This window comes from Neoarius graeffei, chromosome 11 (genome assembly GCF_027579695.1).
Source record: "Neoarius graeffei isolate fNeoGra1 chromosome 11, fNeoGra1.pri, whole genome shotgun sequence".
In the NCBI taxonomy this organism is placed as follows: Eukaryota; Metazoa; Chordata; class Actinopteri; order Siluriformes; family Ariidae; genus Neoarius; species Neoarius graeffei.
Genome location: NC_083579.1, coordinates 33659324 through 33686118, shown reverse-complemented (window position 1 = coordinate 33686118; position 26795 = coordinate 33659324). Strand labels below are relative to the sequence as shown.

General features: G+C 41.3%; 1 protein-coding gene across 1 annotated transcript in view; it reads right to left on the bottom strand.

Moving 5' to 3' along the window:
* tdp1 (tyrosyl-DNA phosphodiesterase 1) overlaps nucleotides 1-26795 on the bottom strand; it is a 102780-nt gene that overhangs the window by 74968 nt on the left and 1017 nt on the right. Inside the window, exons 2-5 of the mRNA XM_060933732.1 lie at nucleotides 13824-14440; nucleotides 13670-13713; nucleotides 9490-9545; nucleotides 3851-3947 (exon numbers count right to left, since the gene is read on the bottom strand). Coding sequence (XP_060789715.1) covers nucleotides 3851-3947; nucleotides 9490-9545; nucleotides 13670-13713; nucleotides 13824-14439 — 813 coding nt within the window. The 5' untranslated portion in view covers nucleotide 14440. The remainder of the gene's footprint in view (nucleotides 1-3850; nucleotides 3948-9489; nucleotides 9546-13669; nucleotides 13714-13823; nucleotides 14441-26795) is intronic.

The window sequence follows — 26795 nt, the reverse complement described above, 5'->3', positions numbered from 1 at the left end:
TCTGGGTTCGAGCCCCGGGGCCGGCGAGGGCCTTTCTGTGTGGAGTTTGCATGTTCTCCCTGTGTCCGCGTGGGTTTCCTCCGGGTGCTCCGGTTTCCCCCACAGTCCAAAGACATGCAGGTTAGGTTAACTGGTGACTCTAAATTGAGCGTAGGTGTGAATGGTTGTCTGTGTCTATGTGTCAGCCCTGTGATGACCTGGCGACTTGTCCAGGGTGTACCCCGCCTTTCGCCCGTAGTCAGCTGGGATAGGCTCCAGCTTGCCTGCGACCCTGTAGAAGGATAAAGCGGCTACAGATAATGAGATGAGATGAGACTTTTTCAGAACCGAAAAAACCAGAGCTTCCGGCTCAACAGTATTATTTTGAGAAATAAAACAGTCTTTGGATATACATTTGTTCATTTTTGCATACATATTACTCATTCTCTGCAGTGGTCTGAATTATTTGTTATTAAATAGTTAATGTAAGTCAGAAATGTTAATAAGTCAAATTTACTACTTTAAAAATACATTTAAAAAAATCGTGGGTGTATCGAATCGTGGGTCAAAAATCGCGATACGAATCGAATCGTGAGTTGGGTGTATCGTTACAGCCCTATTATATACCCATTAAAGGTCATAGGCAATGGTCCGAGGTGAAACGTAGAATATCAACTTTATTGTAAGTAAGTAAAATTTATTTATATAGCATATTTACAACCAAAGCGCTTAACAGTCAGTGTATGAAATAAATTAAAATTGACATAAAATCAAAATAAAATAAAATACAAGACACATTGAATTTTAGCCAAAAGCTACACAGAGAACAACCAAGGACAATAACAGCAACACTGACAGAAAATACAATACAAGAAAGGAGAGACCTCCAGCCAGAAATCACATACAGAATCAGAGGCAGCCAAATGCAAGGCGGAAAAGATTGTCTAGAAGAACGACCCAAAAAGCGAATTCAATTTTCCTAGTGTCTAATTTGCACCCTAAAATTGAATTAAACGGTTAAAATATACTGTTTTGACCAATTTCCGAAGGTTTGTTAACATCTCACTTATGCGCACTTTCACCACCAGGGGACCGTCGTCGTGACGTCATTTAAGCCAAACAGACCGGGAGCAGTTCTGTGTTTAGCTGCGAACCGAGCACACATGTACGGACTTTGGTCGTGAGAGGTCGTGTAAAATGTCTGAAAGCGATAGCGATTTTGAAGTAGGAACTCTCCAAATTAAATATTGAGAGGTGAAACCATACATGTATGAACCTAATCGGTGAATGTGGCTCACTGTTTTGACCGTGCGGCCTCGGAATCGGACAGCGACTCGGCCGACTGATCGTGGTGACCCCGGACCTCAACAAGACTCGCGCCAAACGATTTATCCTGGTAGTTATGATAAATTCCTACTTTCGTCGTAATACTAAATAAGAGCCCTTTTGAAGAATAATTAACCCGCCCTCCCTAGTGGATATAGGTAACGATTACTTGACAGTGCGCCGGTAGGCCACATTAGCCGGCCATCCGCGGCATTATTAGCCTAGTAAACTAGACCCACCCGCCTAGAGGCCAAAAATATTTTTGCCTACGAGTGGGTCTAGCCTCGCACCATATCAACAAAACACCCCGGGCATCAAATCGTGCCCGCCAATCACAACGCAAGGTTTTTGTTTGGATTCTTTGGGCGGGCTTTTGCAGGAGTGACGACAAAGCTGCGCGACGCTGGAGAAAGCGCAACAGGAAAGATGGCTACGGCTAGTGAACAGCGCGCGTTTGACTCCGCTTTGGAATCAGTTTTAGAAGAATTAGACTTGGAGTTTTCGTTGAAACATGAGCAGGAAGAGGCTCTCCGCTCATTCCTTTTCAAGAAGGACGTTTTCGCCGTTTTGCCGACCGGCTATGGCAAAAGTCTGATCTACCAGCTGGCTCCGCTCGTAGCCAAAAGGATGGGGCTAGTTTGTGCAGTACGAAGAATTAATAAACAGCTTTGAAACATTACTTTTTGATTGTTTCTTATTTTCCCGTTATTTTAAATTTAAGGGAAATTATTTCACCAAACACCACTAAATAAAAACTCTCAAAAACAGTTTAAGCAAACCCTTGAAAAACACTTGAAAAAAATAAGAGTGTATGTTAAGTATGTGGTACAGACTCCAAACTTGTGGTCATTATCTCCAAACTTCTTAATATCTAGAACCTGTTTATTAATTAATACGCATTTTGAAAAATTATTTATTTCAAGGCCTCCCCCACTGCTTTCTGTCGCTCTGACTACGTCACGGTCACTGTTGCGCTGATTGGTCAGAGCGTTGGCCTATACGCACACACACAGTTTGAAAGACAACGGGTTGTTCCTCCCCCACCCTTCGGAAATGTCTACGACCGAGACCAGACTAAATATTCACATTTAGTCTGGCTTGCCAGGCTACGGCATTATACTATTTATAGCCTACTCTAAGCGAGGAAATATCCCTTTGTCTCATTTCCACAATGAATGTACAGGATCCCTCAGGATTCTTGACTTGTCAATTGCAAGCAAAAGTAAAAATGTTTACCTCCAATCTTCTCCTTTTTGCTTGAGCGTTGCTGCTCCGTTTCTTCTTTGACTGCTTTGATTTTGTTTCACGCACACAATCCACTCTCTCCGCCTCGTCTCCTCTTTTGGAAAAAGCCAATCCACTCTCTCCTCCTAGTCTCCCCTTTCGGAAAAAGCCAACCCACTCGCTCCGCCTCTTCTCCTCTCTCGGTAAAAGGTAAAAACTTCTTCCTGAACCGGTCCCGTTGTTACAGTTCACTGCACAACAATAAGGCATGGGGGGTTTTCTTTGGAAATTCCCGAACGCACGTCTGCACTCAAGCCGAACGGCAATGTAAGTAAACGGAAATGGACTCAACTCGAGCGGTTTGTTTGGCTTAAATGACGTCATGCACCGAGCGGTCACGAAAATACCTGACAGAAATTCGCCGCTCTCCGCGCTAACTTATTTTAATTATTACTTATTAACAATACTTCTTGGGACCAGAAGAAAATTACAGAGGGTTTTTAACATATAAAATTTCAAATGTGCATAAAATTAAAACCGTTGCCTATGAGCTTTAAACTGCAATTCCGTTAACTGGAGGAACATTTATTTGAAAAACATGAAAAAACACAGAGTGGACTACTCTAAACCGTTCTAAAGCTAAACACATCCCCCAAGTGGAGAGAAAACTCATTACACCTTTCACAGTACTACACTCACTGGCCACTTTATTAGGACCACCCATATATCCACCTGCTGTTTGATGCAGTTCTCTAATCGGCCGATCCCTTGAGAGCACCACGATGCATCAAATCATGCAGATACAAGTCAAGAGCTTCAGTTAATGCTCACTTCAAACATCAGAATGGGAACAACTGTGATCTCAAAGCGTGACTTTCTTTCACTGTGGCATGGGTGTTGGTTTGAGTCAGATGGACTGGTTTGAGTATTTCAGAAACTGCTGATCTCCTGGGGTTTTCACACACAACAGTCTCTAGAGTTTACACAGAATGGTGCGGAAAACAAAAAAAAAAATTGAGTGAGCGACAGTTCTGTGGGTGGAAACAAACGCCTTGTTGATAAGAGAGGTCAGAGGAAAATGGTCAGATTGGTTCGAGCTGCCAGGAAGGATAGATATAGTAACTCATATAATCACTCTTTACAACTGTGGTGAGCAGAAAAGCATCTCAGCATGCAACAGCAGAAGAACACATTGGGTTCCAGTCCTGAAGCCAAGAACAGGAATCTTAGAATCAAGAACATGTTCTTATTAAAGTGGTCAGTGAGGGTATAGTCCATTAGGGATTTAGAACGAATCTAAATATCAGTTTAAAAGACCAACCTGACAGAAGCGAATATGGCTGTAGGGCTCAGCCTGCCGAATGAGCCGAGCCTTCAACTCTCGCTTCTCTCCGTGCACAATAGTTACAGGTTTATTCCTTAAAAAAAAAAAGCAAATGTACAGAAATATATCTGTGATTTTGAAATCTTAAAATTCATATAGGGTCTAGCCTTTAGTAACAAAGCTTATTAACACTGATGAGTTCATGCAACTTTAACCTCAATAAAACGTTCTCTTTCGAGATTTGAGGGCCATACAATACTGGATAAAATTCTGATCATGATGATTTGGCTCTGGAGCTCAGTAAAATGACAAGTTATCTATACTGTGATATATGCTTAACATTAAAGGAACAGTCCACCGTACTTCCATAATGAAATATGCTTTTATTTGAATTGAGACGAGCTGCTCCGTACCTCTCCGAGCTTTGCGCGACCTCCCAGTCAGTCAGACGCGCTGTCACTCCTGTTAGCAATGTAGCTAGGCTCAGCATGGCCAATGGTATTTTTTGGGGCTGTAGTTAGATGCGACCAAACTCTTCCGCGTTTTTCCTGTTTACATAGGTTTATATGACCAGTGACATGAAACAAGTTCAGTTACACAAATTGAAACGTAGCGATTTTCTATGCTATGGAAAGTGCGCACTATAATGACAGGCGTACTAACACTTTCTGCGCGCTTCGACAGCGCATTGATACGGAGCTCAGATATCAATGCGCTGCCGAAGCGCGCAGAAGGTGTTAGTACGCCTGTCATTATAGTGCGGACTTTCCATAGCATAGAAAATCGCCACGTTTCAATTTGCGTAACTGAACTTGTTTCATATCACTGGTCATATAAACCTATGTAAACAGGAGAAACGCGGAAGAGTTTGGTCGCATCTAACTACAGCCCCAAAAAATACCATTGGCCATACTGAGCCTAGCTACATTGCTAACAGGAGTGACAGCGCGTCTGACTGCGTCTGACTGACTCGGAGGTCGCGCAAAGCTCGGAGAGGTACGGAGCAGCTCGTCTCAATTCAGATAAGAGCATATTTCATTATGGACGTACGGTGGACTGTTCCTTTAACACAATAAAGAAACGCGTTTGGGTCAGTGAAAAGGAACATCACAGATTATTCTATCCACATTCACTGGATACGATCAATCATGCACTCTGATTGGCGACTCTACTACTAGGCTATCAGCTTATATACCGTGAGTGGAGAAAAACAGAATGGCGGAGCATGCTGCTGAACCAACCGCAGACGAAATAAAAACTCTACTCAAAAACAAAACCCCCCAAAAATACAAAAAAAGCAACAAAATATGGAATTAAAGTATTTGACGGTAAGAACATATCTTTTTTTTTTATTTTTTCAAGAATTATTATTGTTGCATTTTTCACAAACTGCTCCTGTCATTTCGCTGGTTTGTTTACATTCTAAGTGGAAATGATTTTGCCGGACGTTTTTTATAAAGTTTTTATTTACTGAATTTGCAAAAAATAAAAATGCTCCGTTTCTGAAAATCCAGTGAATGTGGACAGAATAAAACAGTTATTCCACTCAATCTCACCGTACATGGCTTACAACTCAGTGCTACGCACCTCGTCAGCTATCAGCTCATGTACGACTTGATTTCGTGGAATCACTGTTAAATATCCTGGTAAGACTTTAATTTAATAGTCAGCAACAAATTATTTATAATCAACTTATACGAGGTTCTTTTTTTCTTTTTTAAATAGCTTAAAATCTTTTTACTATATTACTAAAAATGTGTAAATACATATTTGAAGAAAGAAACATTAAGTTATACTGATACCTTAATATTAAACTATTGTATAAAATGTATTTTAATATTTTACACAATATCAATTAATCATCAGTTACTTGATTACCGTAAAATACCAAATAATAGCCGAGTTCCAATTAACCGCTGAGTTCCCTTTAACGGCCGGGTGTACGCGTGTGTTGTGACAAATAAAGGCCGGTTCCGAATACTCGCCGGGGTCTAAAAAAAAAAAAGCGTCCGAACGTTCTATCTAGAATCTTGAGGCCCAGCACTTTTCTGGTTTTCTGGTGTTTAAACGATTTTGCATTGCATAGTTTTCTACCGAAACAATATGAATGAATGAATGAATGAATGAATGAAATTATTTCTATAATACTGTTTACAACATTTTGTTACGTGATAATAAACATGCCATTTCAATGTTATAATCTTGGTCTACCGTAATATTTCTTGAGGAATGCAACTCCGTAACTTTTGACAGATGTCTTAGCCAATTACGTTTGACATGGGTGTGTGGGATATCACTTACGTCATCGAATGAGGAATACCCCTTTGGGTATACCCAACGAAAGCCAGCGTGTGTGGTGACATTGAGGACTGCGGGTTTCCAAGGTTGGACTGCTGCTTCTGTTAAACGACCTAAATTGCCGAATGCATGCGTCAAAGCACACACTGAGTTTTATTAAAGACCTTAGTTATACCATTTCACTTGCCCTTACCCATTCGGATCTGGAAGACGCTTTACAAAAAAGGTGAGAGCGTTCTAACATGCATTTCAGTCTGCTCGCAGCCAATCTAATCCAAGGGGCCTTTTCAACAAGTAATCTGTCGTGCAAGTTGGGCAGAAGCACGCGTCAGGCAGGCAACATGTAGGCCTACAAGTCAGTAACCTATTCAACTAACTTTCATCCGAACTTTAAGTTTTCTACGGGGTCGAGCCACCGTACCAACTCACTCGGGGAATAGGCTCATATCGGCCAAATAGGGAGACGTCTTGGAGAGAAACGTGAGAATGCAAGATGACAGTATGTAGCCACTGCAGGTCACTTATTTTTCAGCATAAGAAAAAACCCTTTGGTTTGACACTTCGCACCCTAATTATGTTGCTTCAACGTCGCGCCCTCCATGCAATTTCAGATTGACAGACATCGCGAAGCGCAAAGGGTGGAGGCTGCATGGGTGATAGCAAGTGACCATAACTTTGCAGAGTAATTAAATCACAGTGCTGCGCACAGACAATGGTGTGGTTTCTTGATTATTTTGTAAAGCATGCGCTTAACTAGTCATTAACAGGAAAAGGTGTGTGATTTATCCTTTATCCACCCTGACTGCCATGCGAAGATGCATTCTGCGTCTTCAAAATTCCCCGAAGTCGGCACCGTGCTATCTGTAATCTAACTCTAAACAAACTAAGTTATACTGGTTAAAAGTAGGCCTATCTGAGAATGATTTTTTCCCCGTTTTGAGGTAGATTTTGGGGAAGGTGTTTGTGAAGAAGGAATTAATCGCCTGTTCCAAATAGCCGCCTAGTCTCTAATACGCGCCGGGTCTCTTACGTGATTGAGACAAATAATAGCCCGGGCTATTATTTGGTATTTTACAGTATTAGCAAACCTTAAAGGAGTACCAAATATAATATATACAGTTGCTGATGTGACAAAGTAACATATTCTTAAGTATTCTATCAAATTTATATACTAGAAAACAACGAAATATCTTGGTAATTGTAAATATAATACTTTATACGCTAAACCACACAAGAGTCGCCATTTTTAAAAGACCGTGACGTCAGCGCTACCCACTGCACTAGCGGAACTCTCCGAAATAGAGGAGACAAGCGTGTAATCATGGCGTCGGGCGCATCAAGTGAAAGCGACAGCTCTGTCGAATCATACGAAGAGATCCCGCAAGACACACTGCAAGCAGGCTATGGCTTAGGTGGGGTTTACATTAGACCGTATCAGCGGATCATCAGATTAACATTTTTAAAAACGATTAGCGTGCACACAGCAACGCCAATACACGGATACGCTAATCACATGACTAATTCGGCACGTAAGTTGAGAAATGTGTCAGTGCAGCTCATCGCTGCTTCCTCCTCAGCGGCTGCGCTCCAAATCACTCCGCCCTGAACAGCGAGTGCCCTCTGGAGGGTGCGCACTCCGGCCCTGCGCAGCTCACAGAGCGCGCGAGTGAAGTGCACGAGCAGTGATTCGGGACTGAGCCGCTGTGCGCAAGTCACTTACCACTTGCAAGTGGAAGGATGGCAAGCCTAAAGACAATCATAACTACACAGTGGACAGTATTTGCATCAGTATTTGCAGTATTTTCATACTTTTATACTCTTTAATGAAAGGTGTTACAAGGTGGAAGTCCGCGCCGTTTTTCAGCAGTCGCGTCACATGACCAACGCCAGCGAATCAGGAAGGTGGATGTCACAGTGACGTTGTCCAATGACGACGCCAGCTAGAGCTCAGCACAGCGTATCCGCGTATTCTCAATGTTTACACAGCACCGGACCAGACACGATCTGGATTGAATACGTGGACCCTGGCGGATTCCCGTTTCCCGGCATTTTAATGTAAACGGACAGTGCATCCGCGAAGAAAACGAGACAGATACGGTCTAATGTAAACTTGGCCTTAGAAGGGTACCAGTTTGAACCTAGGAGAGGTACTATGTAGTGGAAGTTCATTATGTCTAACTATTAAAGCTATTTTAAGTTCGTTTCTTAAGACAAGGATTTTTTAAGATGTTACCTTGTTGACAGTTTCGGCGAGAATCTTCCGCCTTCTTCAAAACAGTCACCAGATGTCGAGTGGTGACGTGCCTTATCAGCTGATGTTACGCTACGGAGGCGTGAACGTCCTGCCCAATTTGACAGGTAGTTCACGCCTCCTGCTGTCAGGTCGCTCCCCCAGGACACATCTGGTGACTGTTTTGAAGAAGGCGGAAGATTCTCGCCGAAACTGTCAACAAGGTAACATCTTAAAAAATCCTCGTCTTAAGAAACGAACTTAAAATAGCTAGGAGAGGTACTCTCGACTCCGGTGATGAAATAAGAGAAGAAAGCTCGGATGACGGCGAGGATGAGACTGATGCTGACCATGGGCATGGCGAGCGTGGGGCAGAGCATCTGCGTGCAGGTGACACGGCGTGGTGCTCGTGCGGAAAATGTAACGTGGAGTTGCTCACGAGTCCAGCAGAATTTATTTGCTGCAATGAGATAGGCGCCACCCGTGGACTTGCGAAATCGTCGCAAGAGGCAGAAACAGGTATTTCACACGTGCTATTCCCAACCTCAATGAGCCAACACAACTGGGCACATACATACGTCATGAGTGTTACGCAGACAAAATGAACGTGCATTCTGATTGGATAAAATTAATATCATGGCGGGCTGTTCAAACTGCGGAAATAGTTTGCTCGAGCGACTTTCAAAACACTATAACTTTCCAACCTTAGAACAAAAAACTTTTGTAAGTCTTGAATAAGGTTCGTTAATGTGTGTTTTATTGTTATATTTACTCTATATATTGCCCTCTGTTCCCCTTTAAATTAAAATTAAGTATTACCGTTATATATTTTATGCATAATTAACATGGGATTCTGTCGACCTTCCAGATGTGACACTGCCATTAGGAACAGCTGACAGACAGACAATTTATTTCAACACAGATTTAAAGTTTAAGGGTTATTTACAAAAGTGTTAACAAAGGACAGTCAAGTGATTTTAGGACTTTTATATTTATCTATGTGATCCATAATTGAGGCAGAAAACATTCCAGGCATTTTTTTTTTTTTTAAACAGAAATAAGATTTTCAACTCAGAATGAATAATTTAATATTAATATACAGCCTTACCTAAACTCGGGAGGATATTGTTGCACCATCCATGGAATATCAAAGCAGTAGTTAAACTGTGAAGACAGAAAAAAAAAAATCAATACAAGCCTGAGATGGTGGTGTGATAATATACTGGTATGGTATGTGGAGATTTAAAAAAAACATCAATAATGATCAATAGATACGTATTCTCTGAGCTCACTGTTGTTTCTCTGATATACAGTGCCTTGCAAAAGTATTCATACCCCTTGAACTTTTTCACATTTTTCCACCTTACAAGCACGAACTTAAAAGTTTTTTATTGAGATTTTATGTGATAGACCAACACAGAGTAGCACATAATTGTGAAGTGAAACGAAAATGATAAAAATCTCATCTCATTATCTCTAGCCGCTTTATCCTTCTACAGGGTCGCAGGCAAGCTGGAGCCTATCCCAGCTGACTACGGGCGAAAGGCGGGGTACACCCTGGACAAGTCGCCAGGTCATCACAGGGCTGACACATAGACACAGACAACCATTCACACTCACATTCACACCTACGCTCAATTTAGAGTCACCAGTTAACCTAACCTGCATGTCTTTGGACTGTGGGGGAAACCGGAGCACCCGGAGGAAACCCACGCGGACACGGGGAGAACATGCAAACTCCACACAGAAAGGCCCTCGCCGGCCACGGGGCTCGAACCCGGACCTTCTTGCTGTGAGGCGACAGCGCTAACTACTACACCACCGTGCCGCCCCATGATAAAAATGGTCTTCAAAATTTTAAACAAATAAAAATCTGAAAAATGTGGTGTGCATTAGTATTCAGCCCCCTGCGTCAATACTTTGTAGAGCCACCTTTGGCTGCAATTACAGCTGAAAGTCTTTTGTGGTATGTCTCTACCAGCTTTGCACATCTAGACACTGAAATTTTTGCCCATTCTTCTCTGCAAAATAGCTCAAGCTCAGCCAGATTGGATGGAGAGAGTCTGTGAACAGCAATTTTCAAGTCTTGCCACAGATGCTCAATGAGATTTAGGTCTGGACTTTGACTGGGCCATTCTAACACATGAATATTCTTTGATCTAAGCCATTCCATTGTAGCTCTGGCTGTATGTTTAGGGTCATTGTCTTGCTGGAAGGTGAATCTCCTTCCCAGTCTCAAGTCTTTTGCAGCCTACAACAGGTTTTCTTCCAGGACTGCCCTGTATTTAGCTCTATCCATCTTCCCATCAACTCTGACCAGCTTCCCTGTCCCTGCTGAAGAAAAGCATCCCCATAGCATGATGCTGCCACCACCATGTTTCACAGTGGGGATGGTGTGTGCAGGGTGATGAGCAGTGTTAGTTTTCCGCCACACATAGCGCTTTGCATTTAGGCCAAAAAGTTCAACTTCTGTCTCATCTGACCAAAGCACCTTCTTCCACATGTTTGCTGTGTCCCCTACATGGCTTCTTATGCCTGTCTTTCAACAATGGCTTTCTTCTTGCCACTCTTCCAAAAAGGCCAGATTTGTGGAGTGTACGACTTATAGTTGTCCTGTGCACAGATTCTCCCACCTGAGCTGTGGATTTCTGCAGCTCCTCCAGAGTGATCATGGGCCTCTTGGCTGCTTCTCTGACCAGTGCTCTCCTTGCTCGCTCTGTCAGTTTAGGTGGACGGCCATGTCTTGGTAGGTTTGCAGTTGTGCCATGCTTTTTCCATTTTTGAATGATGGATTGAACAGTGCTTCTTGAGATGTTCAGAGCTTGGGATATTTTTTTTATAACCTAACCCTGCTTTAAACTTCTCCAGAACTTTATCCCTGACCTGTCTGGTGAGTTCTTTGGTCTTCATGATGCTGTTTGTTCTTCAGTGTTCTCTAACAAACCACTGAGGCCTTCACAGAACAAGTGTATTTATGCTGAGAGTAAATTACACACAGTAGGACTCTATTAACTAATTAGATGACTTCTGAAGGCAATTGATTGCACTGGATTGTATTTAGAGGTATCAGAGGACAGGGGGCTGAATACTAATGCACACCACATTTTTCAGATTTTTATTTGTTTAAAATTTTGAAGACCATTTATCATTTTCGTTTCACTTCACAATTATGTGCTACTCTGTGTTGGTCTATCACATAAAATCTCAATAAAAAACTTTTAAGTTCGTGGTTGTAAGGTGGAAAAATGTGAAAAAGTTCAAGGGGTATGAATACTTTTGCAAGGCACTGTATATTGCTGTGCAAAAGTCTTTGGCCCCTATTTTTTTCATACAAACTTTGTTATATAGTTTTATTTTATGACTTCTACATTATCGAGTCAGTCCAAGAACATTTTAGAGTCCAAATGTTTGTTTTCCAGCACAAAATTAAATGTTACAGAAAAAAAAAAAGTTTGTATCTGAGCAGCATATTCCATAAGAGAGCACTTTTCAGATTAAAAAAGAAAACATAATGAAGGCTGCTGGGTTTTGGTGCAAAATTACGAAGCGAGTGTGACCGTCAAAGTGTCCAGAAGAACTGTGGCTGGTTCTGGAAGATGCTCAGTAAAACCTACAGCTCATTTCCGCATAAAACTGCACTCACTGCACCTGAGACTATTATTATTATTATTATTATTATTATTATTATTATTATTATTATTTTTAAGCAAAGAGCCGTCTCAGACCAAATATTGACTTTGTTTCACTTACTATGGCTTACTGCTGTTTATAGTATTTGTTTAATGTTGAAACATTTCATTTCATTTCATTATTTTAAAGCCATTTCTTTACATGTGCAGTACTGTGCATAAGTGTTGGCAATGTGCTGTTTTAGGGAAATAATAAACGTTGAGCTATTGATGGTGAGTAACTCTTCATCAGCACTTCATCACACTGCCCGGTCATTGATTATTTTCCTATAATAGTGTATTTCCTGTCATCGGGCCCAGTCTTAAAAGTACTTTTTTTTTTTGCGTTTTTTTTTTTTAGGTTCTGTTTTTTGGACTTTTCACTGTTCAAGGGTTCTTCATTACAACCGAGTGTGTCGCGCTGCTTGAAATACAGAATGCTGCATGATTTTTAATGTGAGGTTGCCCACTTATTTTAGAACAAACAATGCAAAAATCAGGCAAAAAGCACTTCAATGAGAGTTTGATAAAATACCAAAGGTTAAAAGTGATAAACAGATGCACTGCATGTGTAGTACTTTAAATGAAATGTTTTCATTGACAGCGAGCTAAACTTTGACAGTCACATGAAAGCAATCACTAAAACGGCATTTTATCACCTAAGAAATATTTCCAAACTAAGAGGACTTGTGTCAAAAAATGATCTGGAAAAACTAATACATGCCTTCATCTCTAGTAGGGTTGATTACTGCAATGGCCTTTTCACAGGCCTGCCAAAAAAGACCATCAAACGACTTCAGCTGGTTCAAAATGCAGCGGCTAGGGTTCTCACACGAACAAAAAGAACAGAGCACATTACTCCAATTCTAAGGTCCCTTCACTGGCTTCCAGTAAGCTACAGAATTGACTTTAAAGCATTGCTGCTGGTGGACAAATCTCTAAATGGTACAGGGCCCAATTACCTCTCTGATATGTTGCAGCGGCCGAACCCAATCAGATCTACCAGATCGCAGCAGCAAAATTTACTATTAAAACCAGTTGTTAAAACAAAGTGTGGTGAAGCAGCTTTTAGCTACTATGCAGTACAGCTATGGAACCAACTCCCAGAGGACATCAAAAATGCTCCTGCTGTTGGCAGCTTCAAATCTAGGTTAAAGACCAAGCTGTTTTCAGATGCTTTCTGTTAAATAATTAATATTTTTACATTTTTTATAATCTTTACTTTCTCTGCATGTTTTAAATTTACTTTAATTTTATTCTATTTTATTCCGCTGGTTTCATTTTCTTTTTCTCCTTTTTTCTTTTTGGCATTTTATTATTTTATTTCTACTGTTGTTTAATTCTTATTATTTTCTTTTAATTCTTTTAATTAATTGTTTTAGATTAAAAATAAAATTATTTTATGTAATTTTATTTCTCTATTGTTTACTGTTTTTGTTTTTGCTTCTGTAAAGCACATTGAACTGCCATTGTGTATGAAATGTGCTATATAAATAAACTTGCCTTGCCTTGCCTAATGATGTCCATGATTTTGTGTTGGATCATACTACCTACTTATCACATCATCATTACATCTCAAGTCTTTAACATACCCCAGAGGGAGCAACGTGAAAAAAGTACCTGGACGGATTCCTTTAGTGTCCCAAACATGGGGGACAGTATTTCTGTTAAAAGAAAGAATAAGGAAAAATTAATAAATGTATCCAGGCACAGTTCTAATACACACAAAACAAAAATGATACCAAATATCTGTATCAAATATTTATGCTCTTACCTTTAATGTGCAAAGCTCCAGTGTTGTACTTCTTTTCTATCCCCATAACTTTGTTTAAATAAAAGCGGTACATATCGTTCATATTATTCAAGCTTGCCTCAAAGAAATCACTAGGCTCCTCCTTATAATAATTACGACCGTGTGGGCTCGGGGGCCGACTCTGCTCGGGCTTTTTCCTCACAGGGCTCGAGCTCTGTGGTTTGGGCTTTGGTTTGCTTTTGGAGGTTGATGATGGCGCTCCATCATCCTTATCCTCATCACTACTGCTGGAGAGGTTCCAGCCTCCCTCATCTGTTTCTCTCTTCCGTTTCAGTGCTGATGAAGGACTAATGACATATTTCACTGGATTACTCTGATGGAGGTGTGCGGCTTGTCGAACCTCAGAGTCCATGGCAGGGATGGTTGGTTTTTCAGTCTTGAGCTTCACACTGTTTTCTTTCCTGGGTTCAGTTTTGGGCTTTAACAGTGTATTAACTGGGCTGGCTTTGGGCTCTGCATCAGGCTTGATGTTCTTTAATGGTTTCTTTACGTCTTTTGGTGGTGTCGGTGGCACAATGTTATTCTCATCATCATCATCGCTGTCAGACAGAGTCCACTTGCCGTGTTGGCTCTCCATTCTATAGGGACAATACGGACTATAAAATTACAGACGGAGTAAAGTACTACATGAACAAGTTCTATGACCCCATTACATCATATTAATTAGTTGGAGAACAATTAGTATTATTAATATTATGTCAATCCTGTGATAAAGAAAATCCAAAACTGTTATAATGTATGTACAGTGGTGCTTGAAAGTTTGTGAACCCTTTAGAATTTTCTATATTTCTGCATAAATATGACCTTAAACATCATCAGATTTTCACACAAGTCCTAAAAGTAGATAAAGAGAACCCAGTTAAACAAATGAGACAAAACTATTATACTTGGTCATTTATTTATTGAGGAAAATGATCCAATATTACATATCTGTGAGTGGCAAAAGTATGTGAACCTCTAGGATTAGCAGTTAATTTGAAGGCAAGGCAAGTTTATTTATATAGCGCATTTCATACACAGTGGCAGTTCAATGTGCTTTACAGAGGTAAAAGCAAAACAGTAAACAATAGAAAATAAAATTACATAAAGTAAAGGGGGAAGAAGAGAGAAAGTTCAGTAAAAACAGCAGAATAAAATGGAATAAAAGTTAAGTTTAAGACATGCAAAGACTGTAAAAGTTAAGTAAAGTTTAAAACATGTAAAGATGATGATATTTATCAGTTAGCAGAAAGCATCTAGTCTAGATTTGAAGCTGCCAACAGCAGGATCATTTTTGATGTCCTCTGGGAGTTGGTTCCATAGCTGTACTGCATAGTAGCTAAAAGCTGCTTCACCACACTTTGTTTTAACAACTGGTTTTACCAGTAAATTTTTCTGCTGCGATCTGGTAGATCTGATTGGGTTCGGCCGCTGTAACATATCAGAGAGGTAATTGGGCCCTGTACCATTTAGAGATTTGTCCACCAGCAGCAATGCTTTAAAGTCAATTCTGTAGCTTACTGGAAGCCAGTGAAGGGACCTTAGAATTGGAGTAATGTGCTCTGTTCTTTTTGTTCGTGTGAGAACCCTAGCCGCTGCATTTTGAACCAGCTGAAGTCGTTTGATGGTCTTTTTTGGCAGGCCTGTGAAAAGGCCATTGCAGTAATCAACCCTACTAGAGATGAAGGCATGTATAAGTTTTTCCAGATCATTTTTTGACACAAGTCCTCTTAGTTTGGAAATGTTTTTTAGGTGATAAAATGCCGATTTAGTGATTGCTTTCATGTGACTGTCAAAGTTTAGCTCGCTGTCAATGAAAACACCAAGATTTTTAACCATATCTTTTGTTTTAATCCCCTTTGTGTCAAGAATACTGGTAATCCTGAGTCTTTCATCTTTTTTCATCTCATCTCATTATCTCTAGCCGCTCCATCCTTCTACAGGGTCACAGGCAAGCTGGAGCCTATCTCAGCTGACTACGGGCGAAAGGCGGGGTACACCCTGGACAAGTCGCCAGGTCATCACAGGGCTGACACATAGACACAGACAACCATTCACACTCACATTCACACCTACGCTCAATTTAGAGTCACCAGTTAACCTAACCTGCATGTCTTTGGACTGTGGGGGAAACCGGAGCACCCGGAGGAAACCCACGCGGACACAGGGAGAACATGCAAACTCCACACAGAAAGGCCCTCGCCGGCCACGGGGCTCGAACCCAGGACCTTCTTGCTGTGAGGCGACAGCGCTAACCACTACACCACCGTGCCGCCCCTTTCATCTTTTTTCCCAAATAGAATTACTTCTGTTTTATCTGAGTTCAGCTGAAGAAAATTTTGTGACATCCAGTTGTTGATTTGGTCGATACACTGGTAGAGACATTCAAGGGGGGCATAATCATTAGGTGATAGAGCAAAATAAATTTGGGTGTCATCTGCATAGCAGTGATACAAAATTGAGTTGTTCTTGATAATTTGTACAAGTTTCTATCTTTTAAGTATGATTTTAACCAATTTATAACTTTACCAGTCAACCCAACCCAGTGTTCAAGTCGATATAGCAGTATGTTGTGATCAACAGTATTAGGGTGACCATATTTTGATTTGGGAAAACCAGGACACCTTAGGCCATGTACACACGTAGCCGGGTATTTTTAAAACCGAACATTCCCCCCCCCGTTTATAAAAATGTTTTATCCACACCACCTCGTCTTCGAAAAAAATCCCTTCCACACATAACCGAACATCTGCGTTTTCAATCACATTCATAAGCATTCCAAACCTGTAGATGGCATTATTTCCCCAAATCCTACCCCCTAATCACATCAGAATAGCACCTGCACAATAATTAACGCTTTCAAAGCACTACTCCGATCCATTACTCTTTGTCCATGCTTAATCTGGCTTCTGCAGTAAACAAAGGTCGCACGTTTGACGTCAGGGCAGATTTGTTGTCATTTTTTTGGCGCAGATTGTGACGTTCTAAAACGCAAAACTCCGGTTATCTCTGTCTACACGAAAAGGCATACACGGAGTTTTCAAAAATCTTCACTTTGCCCGGAGTTTTTTTAAATATTCGTTTTTGATGTGTTTTCATGTGGATGACAGGCCAAAATGTAGAAAAATATCTTCGATTTAGCAGATACCCGGCTACGTGTGGACGGGGTCTTAGTGTGTGTGTGGGGGGGGTGTAGTAGTGTTAGTAACAATATCAAACTACAAACTTACCTCACTCTGTTGAGGTGTCCCATTCTGTGGTGTTAGTACTGACTGGAGTAATCACTTTGATTGGAAGAAGGAGGGTGGTGTGCAGACCAAATTAATTGAGGTGAAAGATACACCAAATGAGACAGCAACCACCATCGCAAACTACCTAATGGAAACATTGGTAAAAAACTATTTGTCTTCCAAATGCAGAACAAAACACTCATTGGTGCAGGTTGCCCAGTACACATACTGAACAATTGTGTCCATCACGGGGCAGACACACTTGATGTGGACCTTGAAAATATCATTTTTAAAATATACCAGTACTTCCACATTTACACCGTGCGTACTGAGTCCCTCAAAGAGTACTGTGATTTTGCTGACACTGAGTACAGGAGGATGCTTTCACACAGCAAGACAAGGTGGCTCTCTCTGTTCCCAGGCACAGAGAGGATGCTACAGATGTTCCCTGCTTTAAAAGCATTCTTTATGTCTCAGCAAAAGCCACCCATGGTGATCAAGGCGTTTTTTGAAAACCCATTTAGTGAGATATACTTATGGCACATGCACTCACTTAACAAACATACAAATAAAATTATATTTAAAGTTGGTTTATTAAAAATGCTTTTCATAAAAGTCAACAATAACTCCAATAACAAATGATATTTAAAATGCATTTATTAAAAAATGCTTTACAATTTCTGTAATGAATGAATGACACAATGAAAGAAATAATGTCTCATCTAAACCACACTCACTCATATTAACAATAAAAGTTAACAATAACTCTCAACTCCCAATAACAAACATACTGATACTCAGTTAGCCTCAATTTCAGTAATGAAAGAAACAATGTCTGATCTGTAGGCTACTGGAAAAGATAAATTAACAAATTAGCTACCAGTAATTAACAAAAATACCTCTTGTATATTTACTTTAAAAATAACTCAAAAATGTAAAAAAAACTAACAAAAAATATCAATAGTCTATCTTTAGTTTCCTGCTTAAAGGTCCCATGGCATGAAATTTTCACTTTCTGAGGTTTTTTAACGTTAAAATGAGTTCCTCTGACCTTTTAAGTCACCCCAGTGGCTAGAAATTTCATAATGTGTAAACCAAACTATGCCCAACATTTGAGAATGGCGCGTCAAAACGGCGTGTTGATAAGCTCTTCCCTTTACTACGTCAGCAACGGAGATGATCTCCACGCCCCCCCTCTGGATTCCCACCCACTGTATGGATTGCCCACCCAGTTGTAGTGAGGAGACCATAGAGGACACAACAACATGGCATCACCTAAGCGAGCGAAACATGGAAATTGCGCTGTACATGGATGTGACAACACAGAAAGGAGTCTGTTTTTACTGCCGACGGGAGAGCCCCTGAAGACCCAGTGGCTTAATTTTATTTACTTCAATAATACGCCGTCGAGTCTACCTAAGACGGTGTATGTTTGTCAGAAGCATTTTCCTGAGGAATGTTTCCACAACTTGGGACAGTACAGGGCAGGTTTTGCACATCAACTGTCACTGAAGCCTGGGTCCGTACCAAGCATCCCTGCTGCATCAGCAACAAACACCGAACAAGTAAGTGTATAACTGGTCGTTTTGCCGTGTTTTAAAATCGGTGCGTTAGCCTAGCAATGGCTACATTAGCTGTGCAGCTAACCGCTTCCTGCAGTTAGCCAGGTAATCTGCGCTACAAAACTAAAGAGCATGCAGCATGCTCTGTTAAACTGAGTTTAGTCTGGAAATTGACTGTAACTTATGAGCTTATGTTTGACTATTGCTCTGCAATGCATGTCTTCTGTTGGATAAGCGCTATGTTGCTGTAGTTGCTGCTTCTATCCTCTTTGGTTATGGAGTGCGTGTTCAAGCCGAGGGTATTATACGTTCGTAAACTACCACTCCGAACACTCTCACTCTCTGTTCTCTGTGTCACGTTGAGTTTATGAAAGGAGTCCGAGGGAGAACGGGGTTTTGTCTTAGCAGCGTGGCTACAGGCGCTGATAGCAGCGAGTATGTGTGTGCGCAGCTTGGTCAAGCCCCTCCCCCCATGGCCCGCCCCCACCCTCTACCCTTCCCCGCCTCCTGCTTCTCATTAGGCCAAGAAAAAATAATTGTTTGTTTCCAGTTACCCGACCGACCGTTTAAAAAATGCCCCAACCCTAGACTTTTTTGTTACATGTTTAAAAAAAAATTTATTTTCGCCGGCCAACAATAAATTTTGAAAAAAAAAAAAAAAAATCTGCATTACGATTTGCATAATATTGTCGATCTGACAAGTGACTAATTCTAAAACGCATATATCGGACAAGAAACACTCATTGGTTTCTCACGGCCTCAATCTGACGTCATGACCTCTTTCCGGGAAACTCCGGCTTGTGTTGTACACAACGCTAGGCATCATGGCGGCCAACGACGTGTTCTCGATTACCGTGATCGGTTGCGACCACACGGAAGATTGTAAGACAATAAGTTCATTTTATAAGTTTTCAACTGTAAAAGAACTCTACGAACATTATCATCCTCCGCTGGATGAGTCATGCAAACAGTATACACACAGCGCCCAGGCTAACGGCGGTATCGATATCACGATGGAAGTCACGTTGGAAAACCTGCTCAGCAATTTTGGCTTGCGGGCACTGACATTTGAATGTAAACGGAAGCCGGAGTTTCAAAAAATGTTAGCTATCAAAACAAAAATACTAAAAGTACACGAGGACGCAAAAGTAGAGGCAACAAAGGTGACAAATAATGCATTCCAAGTGCTCATGGCGGGCGGCAGAGCTTTTGTTTCTGTGAAGAAAGGCCTTATGGAAAAGGGACATAAACTTCACTAGTATTAAAGCATGTAGCTTGTAGTATTGATACTCAATGTTTAAACTGATATTACAAGTGTTTTCTGATATAACAAGTTGTTTTAGTATAAAAACAGTACATTGTGCCCTTCAGAAAAGGGAAAAGTTGAACATTTTATACATAAAAAGGTTTAAATATATAACAGAAGGCACAAAAACTATGCATCCAAAATGTCCAATGATGCCCGAGAGGTATATATTTGCATACCAAACACCTAGACTATTACTAGCCGCACCTCTGTTTTTAGCAAGTTTGCCCAATGTTAAATTCTAAGGCCAAATTTGACTTTCTTACATTGTACAGCCATCATGGTTTTAAATAGGTTGTTTGCAGTACCAGACAGTTTGCTAGAACTCAGTTTTGTGATGTCACAAACTTGTACAATTTGATGTACAAAAAAGTACAATTTGATTCTGACACTGATTGATCATTTTGTATAATAGCAGGTCCAAAAGTCTAAAGATGTTTTTGATTGTTCTTTGTATTCATATTAAACATACAAGTTCACAACATAGTGTTCCTAATAAAGTTAAGGTTCAACATTTGTAGTTGTTATGTTTATAGTTCCTTTAAGCGTCCGAGCACTCCATATTTTATCCATGGGCTCCGAATCCTGTATTCCACAAGCTTCACTGGTTTTCTTAGGCCTGGTTCTGGATGGTTGAGTCACAGAATGACACTTCCCCACTATGTGCCACTGTTTGTCCCACACCTAAAATTTATTTAAAAACAAACAAAAAAAAACCTACCTACCCGGTATTTTGTGTGATAAAAAAAATATATAAAAAAATAAAAAGACCTACCTACCTACCCTATTTTTTTTCAAGATGTAATAGGAAACAAACAATTATTTTTTCTTGGCCTTAGCAAAACGACGCACTGGGAAAAGCGCTGAAATGGGGCTTTCTCCCAGGAGGCTATATTTACGTGCCGAGGGTTCATTTCGAGAAAGGCTGCGGATATAACATCCGGAAGCCTCCACGAGCCCGTTTAAAGCATCAACAAACCACCATGCCATGGGACCTTTAATCCTCATCTTCCTCTTCGTCTGGTTTTTCCTCCTCTTCGTCTGTTTTTTCTTCCTCATCCTCCTTGTTTGCCCATTGATATTTTGCTGTAGAGCTGATCTTTCTCAGCAGTTTTTTGTTGCTCAACAAATAAGCATGAAAGTCTTTGCAAGACATATCTTTGAAATTGTATTGCACAAATAGAATCCCTTTCAATGATTCAACAGAGAGCTGGTTCCTCTCCTTTGTCCACTGGCTCTGCATCAGTGAAAAAACTCTCTCCACATTTGCATTGTGAGAAGGAAGTGCAAAGACAAACTGTGCAATCTTCAGCAGTTCTGAGTAGCATGCAATGTTTTTGGCCTTCTCAAAGTATTTGGTCCACTTCTGGTGCACCTGCAGGCCCATGAACTCATCGTCACTGCAGCTTTCAATGAATTTCTTCAGATTGGCAACCTGGTCAAAACATTTAATGTCATCAATTGGCACCCCCTTCTCTCCAAGGTACTTGATGCAGGCCTCCACATCATTCCATTTTGGTGGTTCACTCATGTCCATCCACATGAATGGTGAGAACTCTTCCATGGGAGTCATCCACTTCTCCAGATACTCTAAACATGAACTGTACATGCCGAGCGCATCAGCCATGAACTTGTCACAGCCCCCTTCAAGTCCATCTCTGCGATTTTCGGCCAGCAGTCCCTTAACTTTGAGGGACATGAAATTGTTGTTCTTCCGTTCAAGAAGAATGTTGTGGATGCTGTTCAATACTTTCTTAACCTCCATGATGGAGTTATTCTCCCTTTCCATTTCTTGAATGTGATTGTGGAAGATGGACATGAGTGAGTGCATGTGCCACAAGTATATCTCACTAAATGGGTTTTCAAAAAACGCCTTGATCACCATGGGTGGCTTTTGCTGAGACATAAAGAATGCTTTTAAAGCAGGGAACATCTGTAGCATCCTCTCTGTGCCTGGGAACAGAGAGAGCCACCTTGTCTTGCTGTGTGAAAGCATCCTCCTGTACTCAATGTCAGCAAAATCACAGTACTCTTTGAGGGACTCAGTACGCACGGTGTAAATGTGGAAGTACTGGTATATTTTAAAAATGATATTTTCAAGGTCCACATCAAGTGTGTCTGCCCCGTGATGGACACAATCGTTCAGTATATGCGCTGGGCAACCCACGCCAATCAGTGTTTTGTTTTGCAGCAATCTTTTCAAATTCGCAAATACATTGTTTCCCACTTCGTCACGCCGGGTTCCACCAAAATTAGCGTTACAATTGTCCCCAGTAAATGCGGTGCATTTGGAAGACAAATTGTTCTTTGCCAATGTTTCCATTAGGTAGTTTGCGATGGTGGTTGCTGTCTCATTTGGTGTATCTTTCACCTCAATTAATTTGGTCTGCACACCACCCTCCTTCCAATCAAAGTATTGGATAATTATGGGGAAGATTTTTACTGCACCGTGATTACTCCCGTCAGTACTAATACCACAGAATGGGATATCTTTGAGCGCTTCGTGTGCCAATTCGACAGAGTGAGGTGCCAGAACACCGTTAACAATTGCCTCCGTCTTAGTACGGGCACAACTGAACTTTTTGGCCATGTCAGAATCGGGGAGGGTCTTTTTCAACAATGAACTTGTGCAGTCCATAGACCGATAACTGTTATGATGTTTCACTGTGTGAAATAACCAGGCACCCTCCGCTGCATTCACGGCATCCTCGTTCCCTGGTTTCACAAAGTACTCTGTTATCGACTTTGAGGTACTCTCGCCTCGAACAGCTTTTTTGTGTTTCTCGGTGTCCAGGTGGAATTTTAGATCCCTGGCACCTCCACTGGACACCGAGACATATGTACCTGCTTTGCACACTGTGCACAAAGCTTCCCACTTGTCTCGACCTGGTCTGAAAGCGGGGAACTTCTTTTGTAAGTCGTCTGTAAACGTGGATTTGCGCTTCGGCATGTTGCTGGCGTACTGACAGCCACTCTGTCTTCTGATTATAAAAAGCTGACCGCACTGACGCGACTCAGGGATTACGTCACATGCAGCGCCGTGCGCAGTGCCCTAGTGCCGGGCAATTTAATGGTCCAATGAAAGGTAATAAAAAACAGGACATTTCCCCACTTTCTAAAAAGAAACGCGGACGCCCCGGACAGGACGTGAAAAACGGACATGTCCGGGGAAAACCGGACGTTTGGTCACCCTAAACAGTATCAAAAGCTGCACTGAGGTCCAGTAACACCAGGACGGATGTTTTGCCTGCATCAGTATTAAGACGTATGTCATTTATAACTTTAATCAGCGCTGTTTCAGTGCTGTGATTGGCACGAAATCCTGACTGAAAGTTATCAAAACAGCTGTTTGATATCAAGAAGGCAGTTAATTGATTGAAGACAATTTTTTCAAGGATTTTCCCGATGGATGGTAGGTTTGATATTGGCCTGTAGTTGTTTAATACTGAAGCATCCAGATTATTCTTTTTAAGTAGGGGCTTTACAACGGCTTTTTTCAGGGACACAGGAAAAATGCCAGTCTCTAGGGATGTATTTATGATCTGAAGCACATCTGTAATTATGAGGTGAAGAACAGACTTAAAAAAGTTGGTGGGCAAAATGTCCAATTCAGATGTTGAAGAACTGAGATTTTGTACAGTTTTTTTCAAGAGTCTCGTAATCAATCAAACAAAATTCTGGCATTGTGTTGAAATTGTCTGTCTGTGTCACTGGTGATTGCAGCTTTTCAGTTATTTGCAACAGATATATTATGAGCAATATTCTGCCGTATTTTATCAATTTTACCTTTGAAGAAGGATGCAAACTCATTGCATTTATTAACTGAGAGAAGTTCAGGTGCTAATTGTGGTGGGGGATTAGTTAGCTTCTCTACTGTTGAAAATAGCACACGGGCATTGTTCATGTTCCTGTTGATGATGTTGGAGAAGAAAGACTGTCTTGCTTTACCAATTTCATAATTATATTTACAAAGCATCTCTTTATGGATTTGATAATGGATGTGAAGTTTAGATTTGCGCCATTTTCTTTCAGTCTTCCTACATTCTCTCTTTAGCAGTTTAACAGCTGGGTATTGCTTCCATGGTGCTTTCTGCTCGTCATTGACTCTTTTGATTTTGAATGGAGCAATATCATCCATAATTTGGGTCATATTTAAATTAAAAATTTCCAGTAAGTCGTCTACAGAGTCTGACATTTTAGTTGAGATCCGAGAGACAGCTTGCTCAAAGAGAACACGTGTTGTCGTTTATGATAGAGCCCTGCACTCCCGCGGGAGTCCCGCAGGACCCGACGCAAAGCAGTGTGGCGCGGGACAAATTTTGAAAGCTCATTGCGGGCACGGGCGAGAGGGTGAGTGCACAATGCGGGAGCGGGCGGGAGCGGTGATAAGCTGCAGTCCCGCTAACTAAAAACGTGTTTAAAATAAAATTTATGAATTATTAATTTATGTCTATCATATATAATTTGTGCTGGATATTTTATTTGGCATTAATAAAAACATTTTAAGATGCCTAAATTTGCGGATGTGGTCTAATCTCGCGTACGTTTCCGATTCCTTTCCGCTCTTCCGTGTTTGAGATCTCCGATCATGGCAGAAGAGCAGAGCTCCTCTAGTGAAGCTCACAGTACTTCAGAAGTAAGTGCTGCTTTAAAAAGAGGTACATTTACCGTTAAAAAGTCAAGAGTCCTGAAATCAGACATTTGGAAGTCGTTCTCACTCGTGTACGACGCAGAGGGAAATCAGCTGCCCTTTGGTTGTTGTGATAAGTGTTGTGAGCTGTAGATATTTATGCTCAAATCCACTCAAAGTAGGGGGCGGGGCACCATCACGCTGTGTCTTTAAATTATATTAATTTCTTATAGGCCTACTTGTATTTCCTAGAATGTAAATGTGAGGAGTGACGTATAAGCTATGTGCAATGTACAATATGCTTAATATCCACTGTAGATTTTGGTAGGTGTGTTGGGTATCTCTGTAAAGCCTCAGCTGCGCGTGCCGCCTGGCAACGTGCACCCTCGCTACGTGCGCTAGGTGAAGGATCGGTCAGTGGAGAGCTCAGCTAAGCTCAGCATGTTTAATTCCCCAAGCCAATGACAAGAACTTTCGTGAGAAATAACGTGAACGTCTGCATCATGCGGGATTTGCGGGCAGGAGCGGGACAAAATATGGCAGGCACAGGCGGGAGCGGGACTGAAAATCATAATTCTTTGCGGGAGCTGGCGGGAGTGGGACTGCACAATGCGGGAGCGGGACTGAAAATTCTCTCTCGTGCAGACCTCTAGTTTATAACTCTCCTACCCATAGTCGTTGAGCTGTTCTGAATGTGAGGGGACATAGAAACATCAGAGAAAACACAGAAATGATTAGATAAGGCCAGGTCAACAACAGCAGTAGAAACAATAAGACCCTTTGTGATAACGAGGTCAAGGGTATGACCACGAGAGTGGGTCGGCCCCTGTACATGTTGTACTAGGTTGAAGTTGTCAATAAGTGCAAGTAGTTCTCTGGTATAAGTGTTTTCAGGATTATCTACATGCAAGTTAAAATCCCCAGATATAATAAGACAGTCAAACTCTAAGCAAATGACTGACAACAATTCACCAAACTCTTCCAGAAAAACTTTGGCTGAATGTCTCAGGTGAAGGTGAAATTAGAGTCAGGTGTTTTCAATCAATGGGATGACAATCAGGTGTGAGTGGGCACCCTGTTTTATTTAAAGAACAGGAATCTATCAAAGTCTGATCTTCACAACACATGTTTGTGGAAGTGTATCGTGGCACAAACAAAGGAGATTTCTGAGGACCTCAGAAAAAGCGTTGTTGATGCTCATCAGGCTGGAAAAGGTTACAAAACCATCTCTAAAGAGTTTGGACTCCACCAATCCACAGTCAGACAGACTGTGTACAAATGGAGGAAATTCAAGACCATTGTTACCCTCCCCAGGCGTGGTCGACCAACAAAGATCACTCCAAGAGCAAGGCGTGTAATAGTCGGCGAGGTCACAAAGGACCCCAGGGTAACTTCTAAGCAACTGAAGGCCTCTCTCACATTGGCTAATGTTCATGAGTCCACCATCAGGAGAACACTGAACAACAATGGAGTGCATGGCAGGGTTGTAAGGAGAAAGCCACTGCTCTCCAAAAAGAACATTGCTGCTCGTCTGCAGTTTGCTAAAGATCACGTGGACAAGCCAGAAGGCTATTGGAAAAATGTTTTGTGGACGGATGAGACCAAAATATAACTTTTTGGTTTAAATGAGAAGTGTTATGTTTGGAGAAAGGAAAACAATGCATTCCAGCATAAAAACCTTATCCCATCTGTGAAACATGGTGGTGGTAGTATCATGGTTTGGGCCTGATTTGCTGCATCTGGGCCAGAACGGCTTGCCATCATTGATAGAACAATGAATTCTGAATTATACCAGCGAATTCTAAAGGAAAATGTCAGGATATCTGTCCACAAACTGAAACTCAAGAGAAGGTGGGTCATGCAGCAAGACAACGACCCTAAGCACACAAGTCGTTCTACCAAAGAATGGTTAAAGAAGAATAAAGTTAATGTTTAGGAATGGCCAAGTCAAAGTCCTGACCTTAATCCAATCGAAATGTTGTGGAAGGACCTGAAACAAGCAGTTCATGTGAGGAAACCCACCAACATCCCAGAGTTGAAGCTGTTCTGTATGGAGGAATGGGCTAAAATTCCTCCAAGCCGGTGTGCAGGACTGATCAACAGTTACCGCAAACGTTTAGTTGCAGTTATTGCTGCACAAGGGGGTCACACCAGATACTGAAAGCAAAGGTTCACATACTTTTGCCACTCACAGATATGTAACATTGGATCATTTTCCTCAATAAA